This window comes from Balaenoptera physalus (assembly GCF_965194825.1).
Source record: "Balaenoptera physalus genome assembly, chromosome: 5".
NCBI lineage: Eukaryota > Metazoa > Chordata > Mammalia > Artiodactyla > Balaenopteridae > Balaenoptera > Balaenoptera physalus.
This window is the reverse complement of record NC_138884.1, coordinates 100,131,249-100,149,131: the sequence shown is the minus strand read 5'-3', so window position 1 is coordinate 100,149,131 and position 17,883 is coordinate 100,131,249. Positions and strand designations below refer to the sequence as shown.

The window sequence follows — 17,883 nt, the reverse complement described above, 5'->3', positions numbered from 1 at the left end:
AACAACCTAAATGTGTAACAATAAAAGTATAATTAAATTTTGATACATTTTGATACATGTACCTACTCAAACTAATGTTATACAGCACACTAAGAAAAGCCTGATAATAAAGGGTCTGTGATAATATAAAACTTCTTTATTAAAATGTTAACTGAAAAATCAGAATGCAAAATTATGTATATACAAAATGATCACAGATGTAAAAATATCCATAGAAAACAATTTAGAACTATACACAATTTTTCCACTAGTTTGTATTTTGGACATCTTTTATAGTAAGCTTATATTATTTATAATCAGAGAAAAATAAAAAAATGTTTCTTTAATGGAAAGCTTGGTATCGGTGTATACAGTGGAAGCTTTCTCAATCCTCTCTAAACCAAAGCAACTTACACCTACAGCATCCTGAACACTCCTAGTTAATGGATTCCTTTCAGCTGGTTGTTACTATAGCCAAGGTAATGTATTTTCCCAAATCCGTTAATGTCCATTGTACTGGTGACTGCAATTATGTCAGATAATAAAATATTATGTAACTGAATGAATATTAGTAAGAAAATATTAGTAAGAAAAGTTTTTTCTATTAAAAGAGCCGATAAAGGTATGTTACTAAAAGAAGGTCTGTCAAATTAGTTGTAGGTGGATGGTATGGGAAAACATAAGGAATTCTGATTATGATTTATATTAAAAAATCATAAAAACCTAGAATGATTCTGCACTCAGACTACCACACAAATACCCTTAATTATTTTCCTTCAAAAAGCAAGAAACGAAACGTGAATACCATCTATGATGCATTATTAGTGAAGTTTGTGCCAGAAAGATGAATGGATCCCTAGTTAGTACATTTAAGTTCAGTGCAAAGGTCTCTCTGTCTTATACCAAAAATTTTATATTTGAATGTATAATTCGTATGTTTTAAGCAAAAGTGAAATGATTAAACTGTGTATACTTCAATCAACTTTTTAGATAAAACCACCAAATACTCACTCATTGGTCAGACAAGAAGGCCTCTACTGCACATAATAGACGCACACACAAGTTACTTATATCACATGTGTAATTGTAATTTATTTAAGAAATGATGTTATATATATTCTTTATATGTGAATACATGTGTGTACATGTATTATTATATAACGATATATTTATACTTGCAGACACACACATAAAATATATATAAATACCATGAAATTAACTGCTCTACTGCTTGACCAAATCATGCAATCATGCAATAGACCTTTCATAAGGAGGTAATTTAGCAAACTCAAAGGGTGAAATTAAACTTAGTAACAATGACCACGGTGTGTGTAGGCACCATAGTTCTGGCTGAAAGCATTTGTTTAACTTTCTGTTCCTTTACCCTTATCAGCAATGGCCAGAGCCTAGGAACTTCTTGTATAGACATCCTCAGATTCACTTTCTGGTGGGGTTCAAGTGCCCAAACCTAAGCACTTACTGCAAAGGTACCATTTGCAGCCAACTCAGAAGTCTGCCTAGGAACTCTTTGGATTTGTAAGTTTCTCAGGGGTTAGTTCAAGTTTTTAAAGCTTCTTCCTCTTCAGAATGTAAAGTAAGACTGGCCAGATAAACTAAGAAGTCCAAACGGTGAAGGAAATTGCTCTTGTTTAAAATATATAAGAACATTTTGTTTTGGTGAATGGACATATTTTCATTTTTCTCCTTTACTGGAAAGATATAAAAATGGTAATATATATAGGAGAGCATTACACTGTTGAGTACAATGGAGAGTAAGAAAATATTTCAAGTGAAGTATTGATAATTAGTAAACCTGAGTTCAAACCTTTGCTCTTTGCTTTCTAGCTCTGCAATCTTGGGCAAGTTACTTAACATCTCTGAACCTTATTTTCTCATCTTAAAAATGAAAAATACTACCACCATCTTCATGAGGTCGTTATGAAATTAGCTAAAACCACTTATACGCTTGGCGTATCTATTGAGTGGAAGACCAATAAATGTTAATTTCTCCTCCTACTCAAGTTTTAGTGTCTTAATCGGAAATAGGTTTATTTGTGGATCCAAATCAATGATATATATCAGAGGGTCTGGCCCAGGTGTGACACACAATAAACGTCTCCTCTTAAAAAAATAAACAACTGAAAATATTTATAGATAACTTCTTATCCAATGTTGTTTGTACTCTTTGTGAATTTCATTAATCCCATAGAGAATATACGCTAATATATATTTCACATACAGACTCACCCACACAAAAAGATCCAAGTGAAATGTAAGGCTTACCTGCAGTTCCAGAGAGTTCCACACTTAAGGTTCGTTCAATAGTCTTGTTCTCAAATGGGGAACCCTTGGGGTCACTGGAAGATATGGCACATTTATAAAAACAAACTGAAATGGAGTTGCTGTAGCCAAATGTATTAGAACCCCCTTCCCTTTCTGAAAATGGTTACATTTCGTAATACTTACTTTGGTGACTCTGGGGTCAGAGGAAGAGATAAAGTTGTTGGTTTGGCTAAAGGAAAAAAAAGGAAACTAATTATGAAATATTGAGAGTTTTTCAGATTTGTTTTCTTTCTACAAGTCAAGTTGGAAACTGGAAACCGGAAAACTAAAGTAAGGAAGTCCCTGAATATTGGATCAAACTCAGACAACAATCCATTATGCTAAAACAAATTCCAAACAACATTTGCATCAGTAAACTATCATTTGAAAACACATACGAAAACAGAAATTTCCCCAAAATGTAGCATCCCTGTTAAGGATACAAAATTTGCATCAGACCATCAGAGAGAAATAATGTTTTCTATTTTAATTTGGAGTATAGTACACGGTTTGTTTAGGCAAGAAAACAGCAGAGTAACTACAAGACGACAGAACGTTATGAATATTCAGTTGATTTTTCTCCTAAAATGTATAATTTTATATCTAGCCCTGAGAATAGGTTATCTCTATGAGGCCAAAGCTCACTCAAGAACTATTCTATTCACTGACAATTAAGTGAGAGATTATGGCAAATTGTGGACACTGACCCAGATAGTTTAAAAGGCCTTCAGATCCCCAAATCTGATAGACAACTAAAGGAAGACTACTGTTTATCAGTTGAGAGACCTATAGACCTGCAAAGAGAGCTCATCTACTTCTTTTTCTGCTTCCTAAATCTTACCCTCCTACAGGAGGCATTTCCCAGTTATGAAGGGTGGAGTAAGAATCTTCTCACTCCAAAATTTCAATTGCTTCTCCTTGGCAGTCTTGTCTTTTGAACAGAAGGAGGGGAAAACATGATGAGAAACGTACTTGGTATATACGTCCACATATTATGTATATATATGCTTATCTATAAAGATATTTTTATATGTATGTAGATTTTGTCAACTTTTTCTCATTAAAATAACTACTTTCAAAAGGTCAAGAGGTAGTCATTTATGTAATGAAAATCATGGACTTGAAACCAAAAAGGTCTTTAGAATAAACTTTCTTATTTTATGGATGAAAAACCTGAGACCTAAGATGCTGCATGATATTTCCAGGGCCATAAAACTAGTTACTGGCAGAGTCGGGCCCTGAATATGTTTTCTTTCCCCTATTATCAAAAGGAATTGCGTTCAATAGATATTAAAGGAAATTAATCAACACCAGTAATTAAGGCCCTTTGAAATGTGAAAATACTATTTATGTCCAAATTAGGTACTTTACTTGGACAAATAGCATTTACATATACAAGTAGTATTTACATAGCATTTAATTTGTAGATTTAGATTTCGTTTTTAAACAATTGTATGGTTTATCATCTATCCAATGTGCATCCAGAAATACGAAGCTCATGCTGTCTTGTGCAAATTAGGTACATTGATTGATTGGCTTTTTCAGATATAACAATAAATGAACTGATTTGACATTAACTTTTTAATATGTCTGACATAATGAGCCTTTCAAAAAGAACACACTTATGAAGGAACTTTACCAACTTCTATGGTGCTCAAATAATAATTAAGATAACACATAAAGGTTCTATACAAAATATCACCAGGTATGAATATGTGCGATGTCACACAATAATGTACATTGAAAATCAGTCACTGAAATTCCAGTTTTCAAGGTGTAGGGTAGCCTATCTGGAATGCTTAAAGGAAGAGCCCCCAAATTCTGATAGTTGGGTAAAAGTAAGGCCTATGGCAATGGAAGGAAAGGAACAGGCAGTGGTCATATTTCGTGGGACAAAATGCAAACAGGAAATGAGGGCCACGGGAAGGGTACAGCTTCAAAGCGAATCCAGAATCTAATCCCAATATAAGCCCACGCTCACAAAAACTACCACTAGAGGAGCTTTGATTTGGTTTACTGGAAGTTTAATCCACACTGTTGCGATGACTGGTAGACCAGAGACTCTAAGATCCTTGAGGACAGGAATGAATCTTTTTCATGAAGATCATGACATCTTTGATGAATGACTGCATTAGTAAATGAATCAATAAATGAATAAATGGGACCACACAATCGCCAAAGTCCAGACCATTATCCTAGGGAAGTGAAAAGAACTGGACCCTACAATGGTACAGAGAGTACACGTGAAGCTCCGTGCAAAAAAATGACAATATGTTCAATAAGGCAACCTCAGAAAATCCTCTTAGTTAATTGTCTCTAATTGTTCATATATTTTCTACATTAAAATTTTGAATAATAATTTAAATAATCCCTGAAACCCAGCATTTATTTCCTGTTGGTTATTAACAGCCAGCCATGTTTGCGTGTTTATTTTCTTTTAGACCTCTAGTAACTACAGGAATTTTTTTTTTTTTTTTTTGGTTGTTGTTGTTTAACGAGCTTTGTTCTATTCTGGGATATACTTTTGATGCCTCACCACAGATATATACCTTAAAAAAAAAAAAAACCCTACATACAGCAGGTTTTATCTAAAGTATATGTCTTTCACAGGCCAATTTAGTTCTTCACTGCCATGGTTTGTAACAGATTACAATAATATTTAGTGGTACATGGATTGACAAAATTAATAAACCCTCGAAATCCAAAAGGACCAAGTAAAATTTTAAAAAAAGACAAAAAACCCCCCACTTTAAAACATGTGTTGCTGGACTAGGTTCACTGACTACAGGGTTCCAGCAAGTTTGGGGCTTCAGATTCAGCTCCAGAAAATGAACATATGACCAGGACCCCATGGGGAGTAGCCCAGTGAATTCCTCATTTCAGGTCACCCACTAGAATCCCACAGCATGTCTGGTTCTGCACTGAGAAAACTGTTCCAGCGCATGCATGTGAGAGGCCAGTCAGGGTGCAGCAAACTGAGAGACTGTGGCCCATTTTGATAAATATATTTCCTTGAACGGACAGAAAGGGATGGACGGTGATTTTGAGATATCCACCAGGGAAAATCTAATTGAGAGCCAATTAAAAATATTAAAGGAATACGAAAATCCCGGGTTTATGGTGAGGTAGGGATGAGAGAGGGAAATTCAAAACACTGGAGAAGAAAAGACGTATTAAAAGCAGCAGCAACAGCATACCTGTATGAAATAATCATGGTTCAAAACAGGGATCAGGGGCTACCACTCTGCAGCTGGAAGGGGAATTGGGGAAACAAAAGGGAAAAAAAAAAAGAGGTGGATGTTTATAACTGCTATTTTAGAACGTGTCTACTTCCACTACAAAGTCAGAGGTACAGATGACGTGGAAGTTAAATATTTTAAAGCAACGGCAACTTTCTACAGGCTCTCGTTGGGCCTCTACAATTAGAACATTTTGAAGGAAGACAAAGAAAGAAAGGAAGGAAGGAAGAAAGAAAGAAAGAAAGAAAGAAAGAAAGAAAGAAAGAAAGAAAGAAAGAAAGAAAGAAAGAAAGAAAGAAAGAAAGGAAGGAAGGAAGGAAGGAAGGAAGGAAGGAAGGAAGGAAGGAAGGAAGGAAGGAAGGAAGGAAGGAAGGAAGGAAAGAAGGAAAGAAAGAAAAGAAAGAAAGAAAATGTATCTTTGCTAACAGAGATTTTCCCCAAATCACCCTGATCTGCCTCAGGAGTATCAGCCTTCTAGTAACGTATGGGGACAATAAAAATCACCCCAGATGTTTAGTGCAATATAAGCTTATATTTTTTAAATAGAAAGCAAATTTTTTAAATATCCAGGAATTTCCAAATCCTTATTTACAAAATAAAATTTGTGAGTATACCATGTAGTCTAGAAAAAAGAAGAATGCACATCATAAATGAGAGACTGTGTAAATACTATTTACTATTTCATAAGGGATAGACAGCAAGCAAATCAACAGTGCCTCATTTTTTTTTTCCATTATTGGAAGGGAAAAAATAAAAGCTCTTTCATGAATTGGCTAGCCCGGCTTGCTCAGAGCTTCAGTTGTTTCAGCAATTCAGAGGTTCCTACAAACCTCATCTGATGTTGCAATTCCCTCTGCACCACCCCTGGCTCCCCACCCGGCTAACATTTCAGGTGCCTTCTGGTGACTGTGAATTAGGCTGTATCTCAGCTAAATAGGATATGTTCAACCTGTGTCCAAGGAAGGATTTTTTTTCCCCCAGCTATCATAAAGTGCTGAATTCTCCTTCAAGAGAGACACCGATGGAACAGAAGCCCGAAGTTTGGGTCTCCTCAGCCCAGTGCAGGCTTGCCCTGCCCTCTGCGCCCTCACCCGCAGCTTGTGTTTGGGTCCACAGCCTACCTTGTAAATGTTGCGACTGAGATTGTGTGTGGGCCTTCTTTTTGGAGGTGCATTTGTCTCTGCTGCTGTTCCGGTTCTCTGTGGGTTTGATGTGAGGAGGGTCATCATTTGTGGTCAGATACTTGAGAAGCTCCGAGCAGGGACGTCTTTGTGGCTTTTGCTGTTGACAAATGCTCTTCGCTTTATTGCTCCATGAATTCTCGGTCTTAAAAGCAAGGCATAAAGAAAGCTAAAATTGGTGAACTGAACCTTATCAGAATGGATATAGGTTTTCTGAAGAGATGAGATTTTCAATGAAGTGTTCAGTCTAAGTGTACTAGATCTATGAGCTGTGAATAATTGTTTGCAGAACAAGGAAAGAAAATTACATTTAAAATTCCTAAATGACATTTATGCAGCTTTTTATTTCATTTCTCCTACATTTCAATGTTCCTACTCAGCAACATGTAACTAACAAGACCCTACAGCGCCTTTACTGTGAATAAAAAAAAAAAAAAAAAAAAGCCGGTTTAAACCTTAATTTGCCACTGATTGCCGGAGCCCAGTATTCACAATTCTCTTAAGTACCCCTTAACGCTCCGTTTTCACTCACAGTGAATGGCAAGACAAACATTGTTTAATACAGCCCGCTAACCGAATTATGTCATTGCCAGCATTCCATGCAATTAATGGCAGAGATAGATCTTTTGTGGTGATTCCAGAGCAATCTTTCTCAGGTTAGACAGCTGGTAAAATGGCAATCCAGCATCTTAAAGTCACTCATAGATGATACCAGACTATCAGCAAATTGTACTGTAGCCCACGTTGCTGCGTGTATTAATAAAGTAGGCAAGAAGTAACAGACAGTAGAACTTTCATTTCAATCGTCCAAAGACAAAGCGTTGATGAACTCTTCCTAGTTTAAAATAGGTAGAGTATTGCTTTTGGAAACCCATTTCATAATCTGTTTCACCATTAGGAAGCCGCTGCAGGATTCCAGCTGAATTAACACATAGAAACCTATTGTTTATTTTATAGCTTTAAGCCAAAGTCCCTTGTGACTTCCCCTCCTGTATTAAAAAAAAACTTTACATTTGTACCTTAACAACTGCAGGGTTTGTTCTGATCCTGTGATTATGGTTTGCATGGTTGTGGGTACTGAGGCCACTGCATTCATTATAACTTAGCTGAGTGTTGGCTGGTGCCAGTAAGAGCTTCTTAAGCTAGAAACATATCAAGGAAGAGAGAAAGCAAGAAACGTTAGGCATCTTTTCAGCATTAGAATAAGCTGTTGAAATTTTAAACTTAAAATTAATTAATTTTAATTACAAAAATGAATTCACTCTAATCATAGCACACCTTAGCACAATAGCACTAAGGAAACATTTTTAAAAAGTAAGAAAAAGGGGCTTCCCTGGTGGCGCAGTGGTTGAGAATCTGCCTGCCAGTACAGGGGACACGGGTTCGAGCCCTGGTCTGGGAAGATCCCACATGCCGCGGAGCAACTGGGCCCGTGAGCCACAGTTGCTGAGCCTGCGCGTCTGGAGCCTGTGCTCCGCAACAAGAGAGGCCGCGATAGTGAGAGGCCCGCGCACCGCGATGAAGAGTGGTCCCTGCTCGCCGCAACTAGAGAAAGCCCTCACACAGAAACGAAGACCCAACACAGCCATAAATAAATTAATTAATAATTAAATTTAGGGCTTCCCTGGTGGCGCAGTGGTTGAGAATCTGCCTGCTAATGCAGGGGACACGGGTTCGAGCCCTGGTCTGGGAAGATCCCACATGCCGCGGAGCAACTGGGCCCGTGAGCCACAACTGCTGAGCCTGCGCGTCTGGAGCCTGTGCCCCGCAACGGGAGGGGCCGCGATAGTGAAAGGCCCGCGCACCGCGATGAAGAGCGGTCCCCGCACCGCGATGAAGAGTGGCCCCCGCTTGCCGCAACTAGAGAAAGCCCTCGCACGAACCGAAGACCCAACACAGCCAAAAATAAAATAAATAAATAAATAAATAAAGTAGCTATTAAAAAAAAAAAATGGATTAAAAAAAATAATAATAATAATAATTAAATTTAAAAAAAAAAAAAGTAAGAAAAAGTTTGGCATTACACTACAAACTGTGAAAGCGTTACCTTCTCCTACATTTGAGACTTAGTAGTATCTACCTTAATTTTTCTTTTAGATAAAGTAAGCCAGAAGAATCTTCCTAAAAGGATTTCCAAATACCTATGAGGTGAGAAAAGCTGCTTTACTAAATGAAGACTAGGGGATTTGGGGGGGGGGGCTGTACATTTCCCCCTCAATAACCCAAATGAATCAAGGGGCAATAAAGAAAAGATTCTGTGATGCTTCGAATCATGTTTCACAATCAAGTGTAAAACACTACTGATTCAAATAATATTTCAGATAAAAGAGTGGCTTTCACTAAAAAGAATTTTTAAGTAGGTAGAGTCCTGGCCTGTAGATCAAGAGATCTGGGTTCTGGCTTAGGCAAAGCATTTCCTCTCTTTTGACCTCTTTCTCTTCATTTGACTTGCTGGCCTTCCAGGACCTCCCTGATGGGATATGTAGTATGACTCTGAGTCAACAGCCCCTCCCAACTGAAACCACTGTGTGGATGAAAATCGTTGGGTATCCATGTAAAGAAATCAGAGTCTAGGGGCTTCCCTGGTGGCGCAGTGGTTAAGAATCTCCCTGCCAATGCAGGGGACATGGGTTCGAGCCCCGGTCTGGGAAGATCCCACATGCCGCAGAGCGGCTAGGCCCGTGAGCCACAACTACTGAGCCTGCGCGTCTGGAGCCTGTGCTCCGCAATGGGAGAGGCCGCGACAGTGAGAGGCCCGCGCACCGCGATGAAGAGTGGCCCCGGCTCGCCGGAACTGGAGAAAGCCCTCACACAGAAACGAAGACCCAACATAGCCAAAAATAAATAAATTAATTAATTAAAAAAAAAAAAAAAAAGAAATCAGAGTCTTCGGCAGCAAAGCCAATGACACTGGCACATGGAAAAACTGGGGAATACATATGTTACCATTGCTTATGAGCTATTCTCCTCTAAACCAGAAATCTCGAAATGGAAAGGCATATAAGTAGGGTCTCCACAGGTTTACATGGAATGCTTTTAACATATAGAAACTTAGAGACGGGAGAGAAACAACACCTAAATGGCAGGCCAAAACACACTATTAAAGTTTGCAGGATGGCATTCCACAATTTACACTGCATGCTTTTACATCAGATTTATGGGGAATGACAAATGGCTACCATAGCTGAGAAGGTAAACTGTGTCTTAGAACTAATAAAATCCTGGTCGAGTACTGCACTGAAAAGAAAATACACTCTTCATTGCCAATAAATCTACTCTTCATTGCCTACCATAAATTTAGGTAACTTAGGTGGCAAATGTGCTATTATTTTCCAGTCTTCATAAGAATTATGGATCCAAAGCCTTGAAATACTGCATACTCTTTGATCTACCTTCTATTTCTAAAATAATATGCATGAGAATAAAACTACAAATATGTCAATTATCATACAATTTATGATGGTGAAAAAAAATAGGAAAAAGACTAAATATCCCCACCATAAGGGATTGCTTAATAAATTAGTTCATCTCCAAACAATAAAATACTACGCAACCATTCAAAATTATGCATCTATTTAAAATTCACGAACGTGTTCATGATATATCTTAAAACAAGAGATTTCAATAATTTTTGATACTAGGGATTATTTGAAATTACAGGTGAACTTTTTGTCTATTCTTTTTAGTTGTCTACATTTTCTAAGTTTCTAACCATAAATAACAATAATACTAAAAGATATAAAAACCTACAAAAGGTAGTTTTAAAAAACTGCAGTGAGACCACATGAAGACTGTATTATCAACATTTTTCAACACAGAATCACAGAATTTGCAACTCTGAGTGTGCTTGGGGATTATTTTGGCATCAGTCTAAATGAAAAATCCAAACCTTATTGTTACTACATCATACCCACGCAGCGGGTAGCCAGAGGCAACTCCAATTCCTGTTAAACAGTAGGAAGGGTTCTTACTAGAGACGGCTCTTCTGTCTCCTGAGGCGGAGAGGTGCCATCAGGCATGGAGGAAGGACTGGCCTCATTCTCGGTGGTCACATCTCCATCTGTCAGTGCATCAAATGAGGGCAATCCGTCTTCATCCACAGGGAGACTGTCCAGTGTCTCTGTGAGGACTGCTAGCAAGTTTGCCTCATTCTCCTCATCTATCTTCTGCAAAAAACAATAAAACAGAAGAAGTCATGAGTTAGTTCACATTGGGAGATGAGTAATCTATTAATCAGCATAGACTGAATATGTTTACCCAAATGAATACGCGATACATGAAATTTGGAACGTCCGAGCCAGAACACAAGATCACGTCTTCCTTAAATTCCAAATCCCTTTTGGTCTGAATCACGCAATCAATTAATACCTTTAGTGTACCAATCTCTGATTGTTGAGCTGTCCAATTTAGCTATTTATTGTGTCGGTGTTAACACTGCTAAATACGATTCTGTCTTGTTCACAGTCATTTTCCGTATATTTATGTCTTGTTTCCTTAACTAAAAGAGAAGATTTAGAGAATCTCAGGGCTTGAGAGCATTTTAATTATCATCTATTGCATCATCAGATATAGTGTTTCAATCTCCTGTACAGCATACCCACCAAAATGTTTAGATAACCCTCTGTTTGAACACCACCACAAACTGAAACTATACCAAGAAAAACTATACACTTCCATGGTTTCAATTATAATCTCATCACTGAACACTCCACAGACATTTATTTCTCTCCCTGACATCTCTCCCAACTTTAGCCATAAATCTATAACTGCCTACTGGACATTTCTACCTGATAAGAGCTCCCTTATCTCAAAATCCAAACTGAGGACCTTTCGTGGAAAAAAACCCCAAAAACCAAAAACAAAACCAAAAAACTTGCTGTTTCTCTTGACTTTCTGGGTTTGGATAACAATTCTTCAGACCCTAAACTCTGGAACCACCTTGAGTTCTCTGTACCTGGCCAGTCACTAAGTAGAGCCTTACTTTGTAACATCTCTTGAATGCATTCATTTCTTGTGACCAGGGGTACTTTTCTAGGGCAACATCGCCTCTAACAGGGGCTCTTCCAAACATGGTTTAACTCATTTTCCCACCTGCCACACTCATTTCCACCAACACTTCCTTGGAAAGCTCATCTTCAGTTATTCATTGCACAAATATTTTTGAACACCTACTGTATGTCAGGGCCATGCTAAGTGTTGGAGACACAAGGAGAAACAAGACAAAACTCTGCCCCTCTGAGAACCCACCAGGGGAAGGAAAGAATCTGTAAACAATGTATTATAAAAGAGAATATTCATTTATTTCAGCACTCTGTAAAAAAAACTCAAGATCTTCCAAACTGGAGCTTATACCCCTTGTCTATAGGTCAATGTGCTATATTCTTATGTATGTGGGCAACCAGTGCCAATGCGGGGCATACAGTATAGACAGTCATTGATTACTTGCTGAATAATTCATTGATCTGCATTTTTTTACCTAAAATATACGTTGTGTAGATCACTTTCTTCTCCTTCTTTTAGCACTTCACGTTGTCCAATCTGACCTGCTTCATAAGTCATTTTTTTAAGTTCTGTATGCTATGACATTAACCATATCAGCTAAATTATCCCACGCAGATCCTATTACAAAATACACCTAAGCTGCTGACATCTAACGAAGTCAGCAGTGCCACACTTCCTTTCTCTCTAGCACTGAACTCCAGTTAATTGACCTGACAAAATTACAAGAATCACAGAATAAGACAGCTAATCAGAAAATCAAATTGTATTACTAGAGAAATTAGGCAGGCGTTTATCATGTATACATTCTATTTTCACATAAAAATTGCTTTCCCTCCTTACTGATGATTCTCCATCCAGGAGGAAAACTATGAACGTCTTTCTGTTTTGGATTTAAGAAAGCAAGAAGAGCCATAGATACTCATGGTAGACTTTATTTGGCACTTTTAACATTTGTTTCCATCTCCCTAATGGCCCTGTACTTGACCTTGTGAGTCAAGTGGTTTGGGGCACACAGTGTGGAGTAACAATTCTAGGAGTTTTTAGACTCTAGTGTAGGTGGTAAACCCTAATCAGAAGGTGTGAAAGGGGGCTTCCCTGGTGGCGCAGTGGTTGAGAATCTGCCTGCCAATGCAGGGGACACGGGTTCGAGCCCTGGTCTGGGAAGATCTCACATGCCGCGGAGCAACTGGGCCCGTGAGCCACAACTACTGAGCCTGTGCATCTGGAGCCTGTGCTCCGCAACAAGAGAGGCCGCGATAGTGAGAGGCCCGCGCACCGTGATGAAGAGTGGCCCCCGCTTGCCACAGCTAGAGAAAGCCCTCGCGCAGAAACGAAGACCCAACACGGCCATAAATGAATAAAAAAGAAAGAAAGAAAGAAAGAAAAAAGGGCACATGGAAATCTTTAAAAAAAAAAAAAAAAGGTGTGAAATGTTAACTTCAAAATTGCACCACTTCCTTCCATAAATTGGTCAATCCTTTAAAATCCAAATTGCTCAATTCAATAACAAGACTTTATTGAGCATCCCCCTCACCCTCAACTCTTCTGGACTCTGTCCATGTAACCTTAATAATAAAGATACTGAAATAATTTGCTCCTATTTTCTGCAGAGGATCATAATCTGGTATCCAAAGATGCCAATCTCTCCCTTTTAATTTTGATTTCGATTCTCCCACGTACCAAAAACCAAATTCAGGTTATTAAACTATTCTGAATAAGTTATATTTAAATGAAATATATATTATTTTAAATCATCTTAAAATAATATATATTTAAATGAAATATATATTATTTTAAATCATTTCAAAAGCATCTCAAAATCTCAAAATCAGATTTACACTAATATAAGTATCCCCATATTGCCTAATAAATATAATCTTTGAAAATGACTCAAGCACACACATGCATGCTTACACACACACACACACATGCACACACACACACAAGCACACACACAAGCACTTTCAATAAGTTGGACATTTTTTCCAGGTATCCCAGTTTTCAGAAAGGCTTACTTCACTGAAGTTCAAAAAGAGCTCAGGAAAAATAGTTAAGCATGTTTACCAGTAAATGAGTAATTTTGTTTACTCCAATTTAAATTTTGCATTTGGCTTCCCAGCAATACTACAAGCCCCTATTTGCTTTCAATCACATAATACAATAGTGTCTTAGTTCTATCCCTAGTGTAAACAAACGACGATGATTCTAATCAAGTCAAAATGACAAAGAACACTTAAATTAACTAGTTTTCTTCAGTTCCTTTAATAAGCCTGGGTGAGTGTACACCAAATACAATGGCAGAAATACTGGAGCTTGATAATGTCATAATTAATTTACAAGACTTGATTAAACCACCAACTATTTAAAGTCTCCTCTCTCCTGAAACCACCATGGGAGGGGAGGGTTTGTGGAATGGAAGACTGGCATTGTGTGGGGGGGAGGGGGAGGGGGGAGGGGGGAGGGGGAGGGGGGAGGGGGAGGGGGAGGGGGATGGAGGAGGGGCAGGCTGGTCTTAAATCAGTATGGAACAGTGGGACTGTAATCATTATTTACAGGCAGTGTCCATTAGAAATAATTATTAAACCTTTTTATTATCATCCTTGTATATGTGTGACTCAGAGAGGTGCTCCAAGACCATTTGTTTTAATAAAGTTGTTCTTGAATTAAGGTAGACACGAATGCTATGATTTCAAAATCTCTGTTTTCTTCCGTCATAGCAGACTGGGAAGAAAGTTTGATGACACTTCTGTGTTGAAGCTCAACAGATATTCGTACATGTAAAGTTGAGTGGACACTGTCCCTCATTCTGACAATTTCAATTAATTTGGCATGAGTTTCAACAATTGAACACCCCAGAGAAGGCAACGCATGTGACCAAAAGAACTCAAACGATTAATGTCACTTTCCATTATTGCTTCAGTCCCAATTTACAGAGCAAATAAATGAAAGTCGCTGCAGACAAAGCCCACTGGCCTACTAACACATGTCTGTTCACAGGGCAGGGAAATACATGAGTCAGGAAAAATGCCATTGCAAGATAACCTTTCCAAGACTCGGCTCTGATACTGCTTTCTAATTGTTCAAAATTACTGTTTTTATAAAAATATACTAATTAGCTCCATGTAAGTTAGGAAAAGAAAAGCAGTGCGGTGAAAAAGAGAGAGCAGATCACCAACTGGGTGGTGATCTACAGCTACACAAATAGCCCAGTCTCCTCTGGGGGCAGAAAGGCAGAAGTAAGGTTGGGAAGCAGACAAGGAACATTTCCATGTGCAACTCTGTGGCTATCAAGCCGCATTTCCCACGATGGGTTTCAACCTTGGCCTCTCCTTACATAAAGGAAGTCCGCAGCTATTCTTCTGACCTAAATAAAGGTCCTTGTGACTGTAACACTTCAATCTCTAAGGGCTCTCCAGGAATAAAGAAGGCATAGCAACAAAAACTCACTCAAGGTGTAAAGAATTTCCGGTGACAGATACACATACATGTATACTAACAAACCACAATTCAGAATGTGCAACAAATCAGAAGCCATATCGTGTCCTTAATAAACGATAGTTCAGAACAGTCAATAAAACCAGAAGATTCATTACCTCTCTTTGGAACTGTCGGGTCCCTATATGAATTGCACTAAGTGTGATATAATTCAAAAGGTACAGTTGAAGGAAGGTAGATTCTGCCCCTTCACACACCCCAAGTCACCTCAAGATTGAAATTTGGGATCCAGTGTATAATATCTAGGCCTTGTTCCTTTGTGAGCAGTTGGCAAAACGATCTTCCAACCAGTTACACATGGTGGGGTAGACAATGCATTCAACTCACCCAAATGCACACAGAGTGAATAAATCCACTAAATTAAGGAGGAGGTGAGGGACTCTGAGGTGCTGATGCCTGAAGGGAGAAACACAGAGTGCAAAACTGCATGAGGTATCCCAAAGATTTTTAATGCAGACTATTCTGGAAGGACCATGCCCTGCTTATGATAGTAATTTTTTCCACATCTTGTAGAATTGCAATTATACTCTGCATCCCCAGATTCTTACACTCGCTTGATCTCTGTTTGATAAAAATAGTTTAATAGCCATTTAATCACAGCTTCATTATCTTAGCTCTCTTAATGCGAATTAGGCCAGGAGAATTCTTGCTTCCTCATTAGTCAAATCATCAATAAGAAGGAAACAGTGGGGTCTTCTTATCATTCATTAATCAGTTTCAATACCTTAGGGGCTGTTTACTCCGAGATCAATCTGTGTGAGAGGTCACTTAACCTCTCTGAGCCTCTATTTTTTTACTATGTAAAATTTCGAGTTGTTATCTGCCGAATTCCTATTACAGAATTTTTCTGCACTCATGAGTAATAAGGAGAAAAAAAAAGAGTTGATAAAGGCCTGAGAATTCTTAAAGAAGGTGCTCAATAAACATCTCCTGTGTATATGCCCATCATCTTGATTACCTGTATTTGAATTTCATTCTTTGAGCACGTTCTACCGCCGACTCTTAGCACTGGGCCAGCTTCCTCCCAAATTCCCAGCATGCCTTGGGCTTCCTTCTTGCCCCATCCTGCTGATTTGGAAGCAGCTAATGAAGACAAAATTAACTCCTACTTTAAGTGAGGCCTAATTAAGAAGGGAATTCTGCTAGAGTAACATCTGGTAATGTATTCTGAAGCCAAATATAAATGACATTTTTGGATTATCCACTATATTGGATCATTTGTTCCAATAGACCCCACCAGGAGTTGAAATAAATAAATAAGAAAGTGAATTTTATGATAGATTCAGGGGCTCAAATAAGGAATACAATTGATCATAGGCGTCCCTTTCCTGAATCACCATATATAAAGTGCTGTACCACTGTTTCATGCACAAAAAGGCAAAAAACGTTTGCATGTATCAAGGTTGGTTTTGATGTATAAAGTTTGATTCAAGATTTGCAAGAAGCTGAATTCAAAATAAAGAAAAAATTTTTTTTCTGAAATGAAATAAAAAATAACAATTCAGATTAAACCCCTGAAATAGAATTTGAGGTTTTTAGTTTTTTTAAAAACCATTTTAATGAGGACAGATAACACTTCACTAATTGTTTATTGCACATGTCTGCTCTGAGTAGTCTGAGTCTTTGCTGAAGAGGTTGTTAAATATTTTGAATACTATTTTCAAACAATTCTTTTTCCTTCTTTCTTCTCTTTCTCTCCTTGAATGCTCTACAATCCACTGTGGTTTTTCTTGTTTTGCTTACACCCAGGCATGGGAAACAACAGCATGTCTGTCCACCTTCTCACACTCCGAATCGGGCAGAATCCCCACATGGCACTTCTTATAGGTTGCTATCTCTTACCCCATTCCATAGGAAGAGTCTCTAAAACACTCCACTAACTTTTTGCTTAGCATCTGGAATAAATGGCTTTGAAAATGGGATGGTCACTTGAAGGCAGAAAAAAAAAAACAACTTAAGAAATCTCAAGCATATATGTCCAGCAGAAAAATAATCAAGACAATAAAGACCACCTTACATCATATCACACATTTCTTATAAAAAATACTTTCTCATCTATTCATTTCTTACAAATACCCCAAAAGTTAGCTTATCCCTCTATTTTATTCCCAGGAGAGATACAATGAGTACATTAGGTGCCACTGTATTTGCCCTGTCAGATGCCAGAGTTGCTGGTTGTACGATATAGTGGCTAACAGGAAGAAACAAATTTAAATTTCACTGTCTAGGCAACTCCCCATGAAACTATAGGCTACTTAAAATATCGTGTACATAAATGTGTCTACACACACCACACCCCTCAACACATACAAGTCTGCATTTCAAGGACATATTTGAAACAGAATCTATGTATATGTGCATCTCAATCTCTTGAGTGTATTCTACATATTCAATTGTCATTGACTGTGTAAGTGTATAATCAGTGCATGTATTCTTCCTCCCAGTTATCCACTCTAACTGAAGAAAGCAATGAACAAAAACTGAAGATAACTCCTGCAAAAATAAAATAAAATAAGGATCAAGCGGAAATAAATACAAGCAAAACTGAAGGATTCCCTCCGTAGATATATTTACCTGTGGGAGTCCATTTAATTCCTGTTAATACTTACGCTCCTATTTAAGCAGGCATAAAATTTAGGTTCACATCTGCACTTAGGCTCTATACT

General features: G+C 38.0%; 1 protein-coding gene across 6 annotated transcripts in view; it reads right to left on the bottom strand.

Annotated features, from left to right (window-relative positions):
- Positions 1-17,883, bottom strand: part of PPARGC1A (PPARG coactivator 1 alpha) — a 467,754-nt gene that overhangs the window by 31,485 nt on the left and 418,386 nt on the right. For all 6 annotated transcript variants that reach the window (XM_082462056.1, XM_082462052.1, XM_082462055.1 and 3 more), the window contains exons 3-7: positions 10,693-10,887; positions 7,741-7,863; positions 6,662-6,866; positions 2,446-2,491; positions 2,263-2,336 (exon numbers count right to left, since the gene is read on the bottom strand). In XM_082462056.1, coding sequence (XP_082318182.1) covers positions 2,263-2,336; positions 2,446-2,491; positions 6,662-6,866; positions 7,741-7,863; positions 10,693-10,887 — 643 coding nt within the window. The remainder of the gene's footprint in view (positions 1-2,262; positions 2,337-2,445; positions 2,492-6,661; positions 6,867-7,740; positions 7,864-10,692; positions 10,888-17,883) is intronic.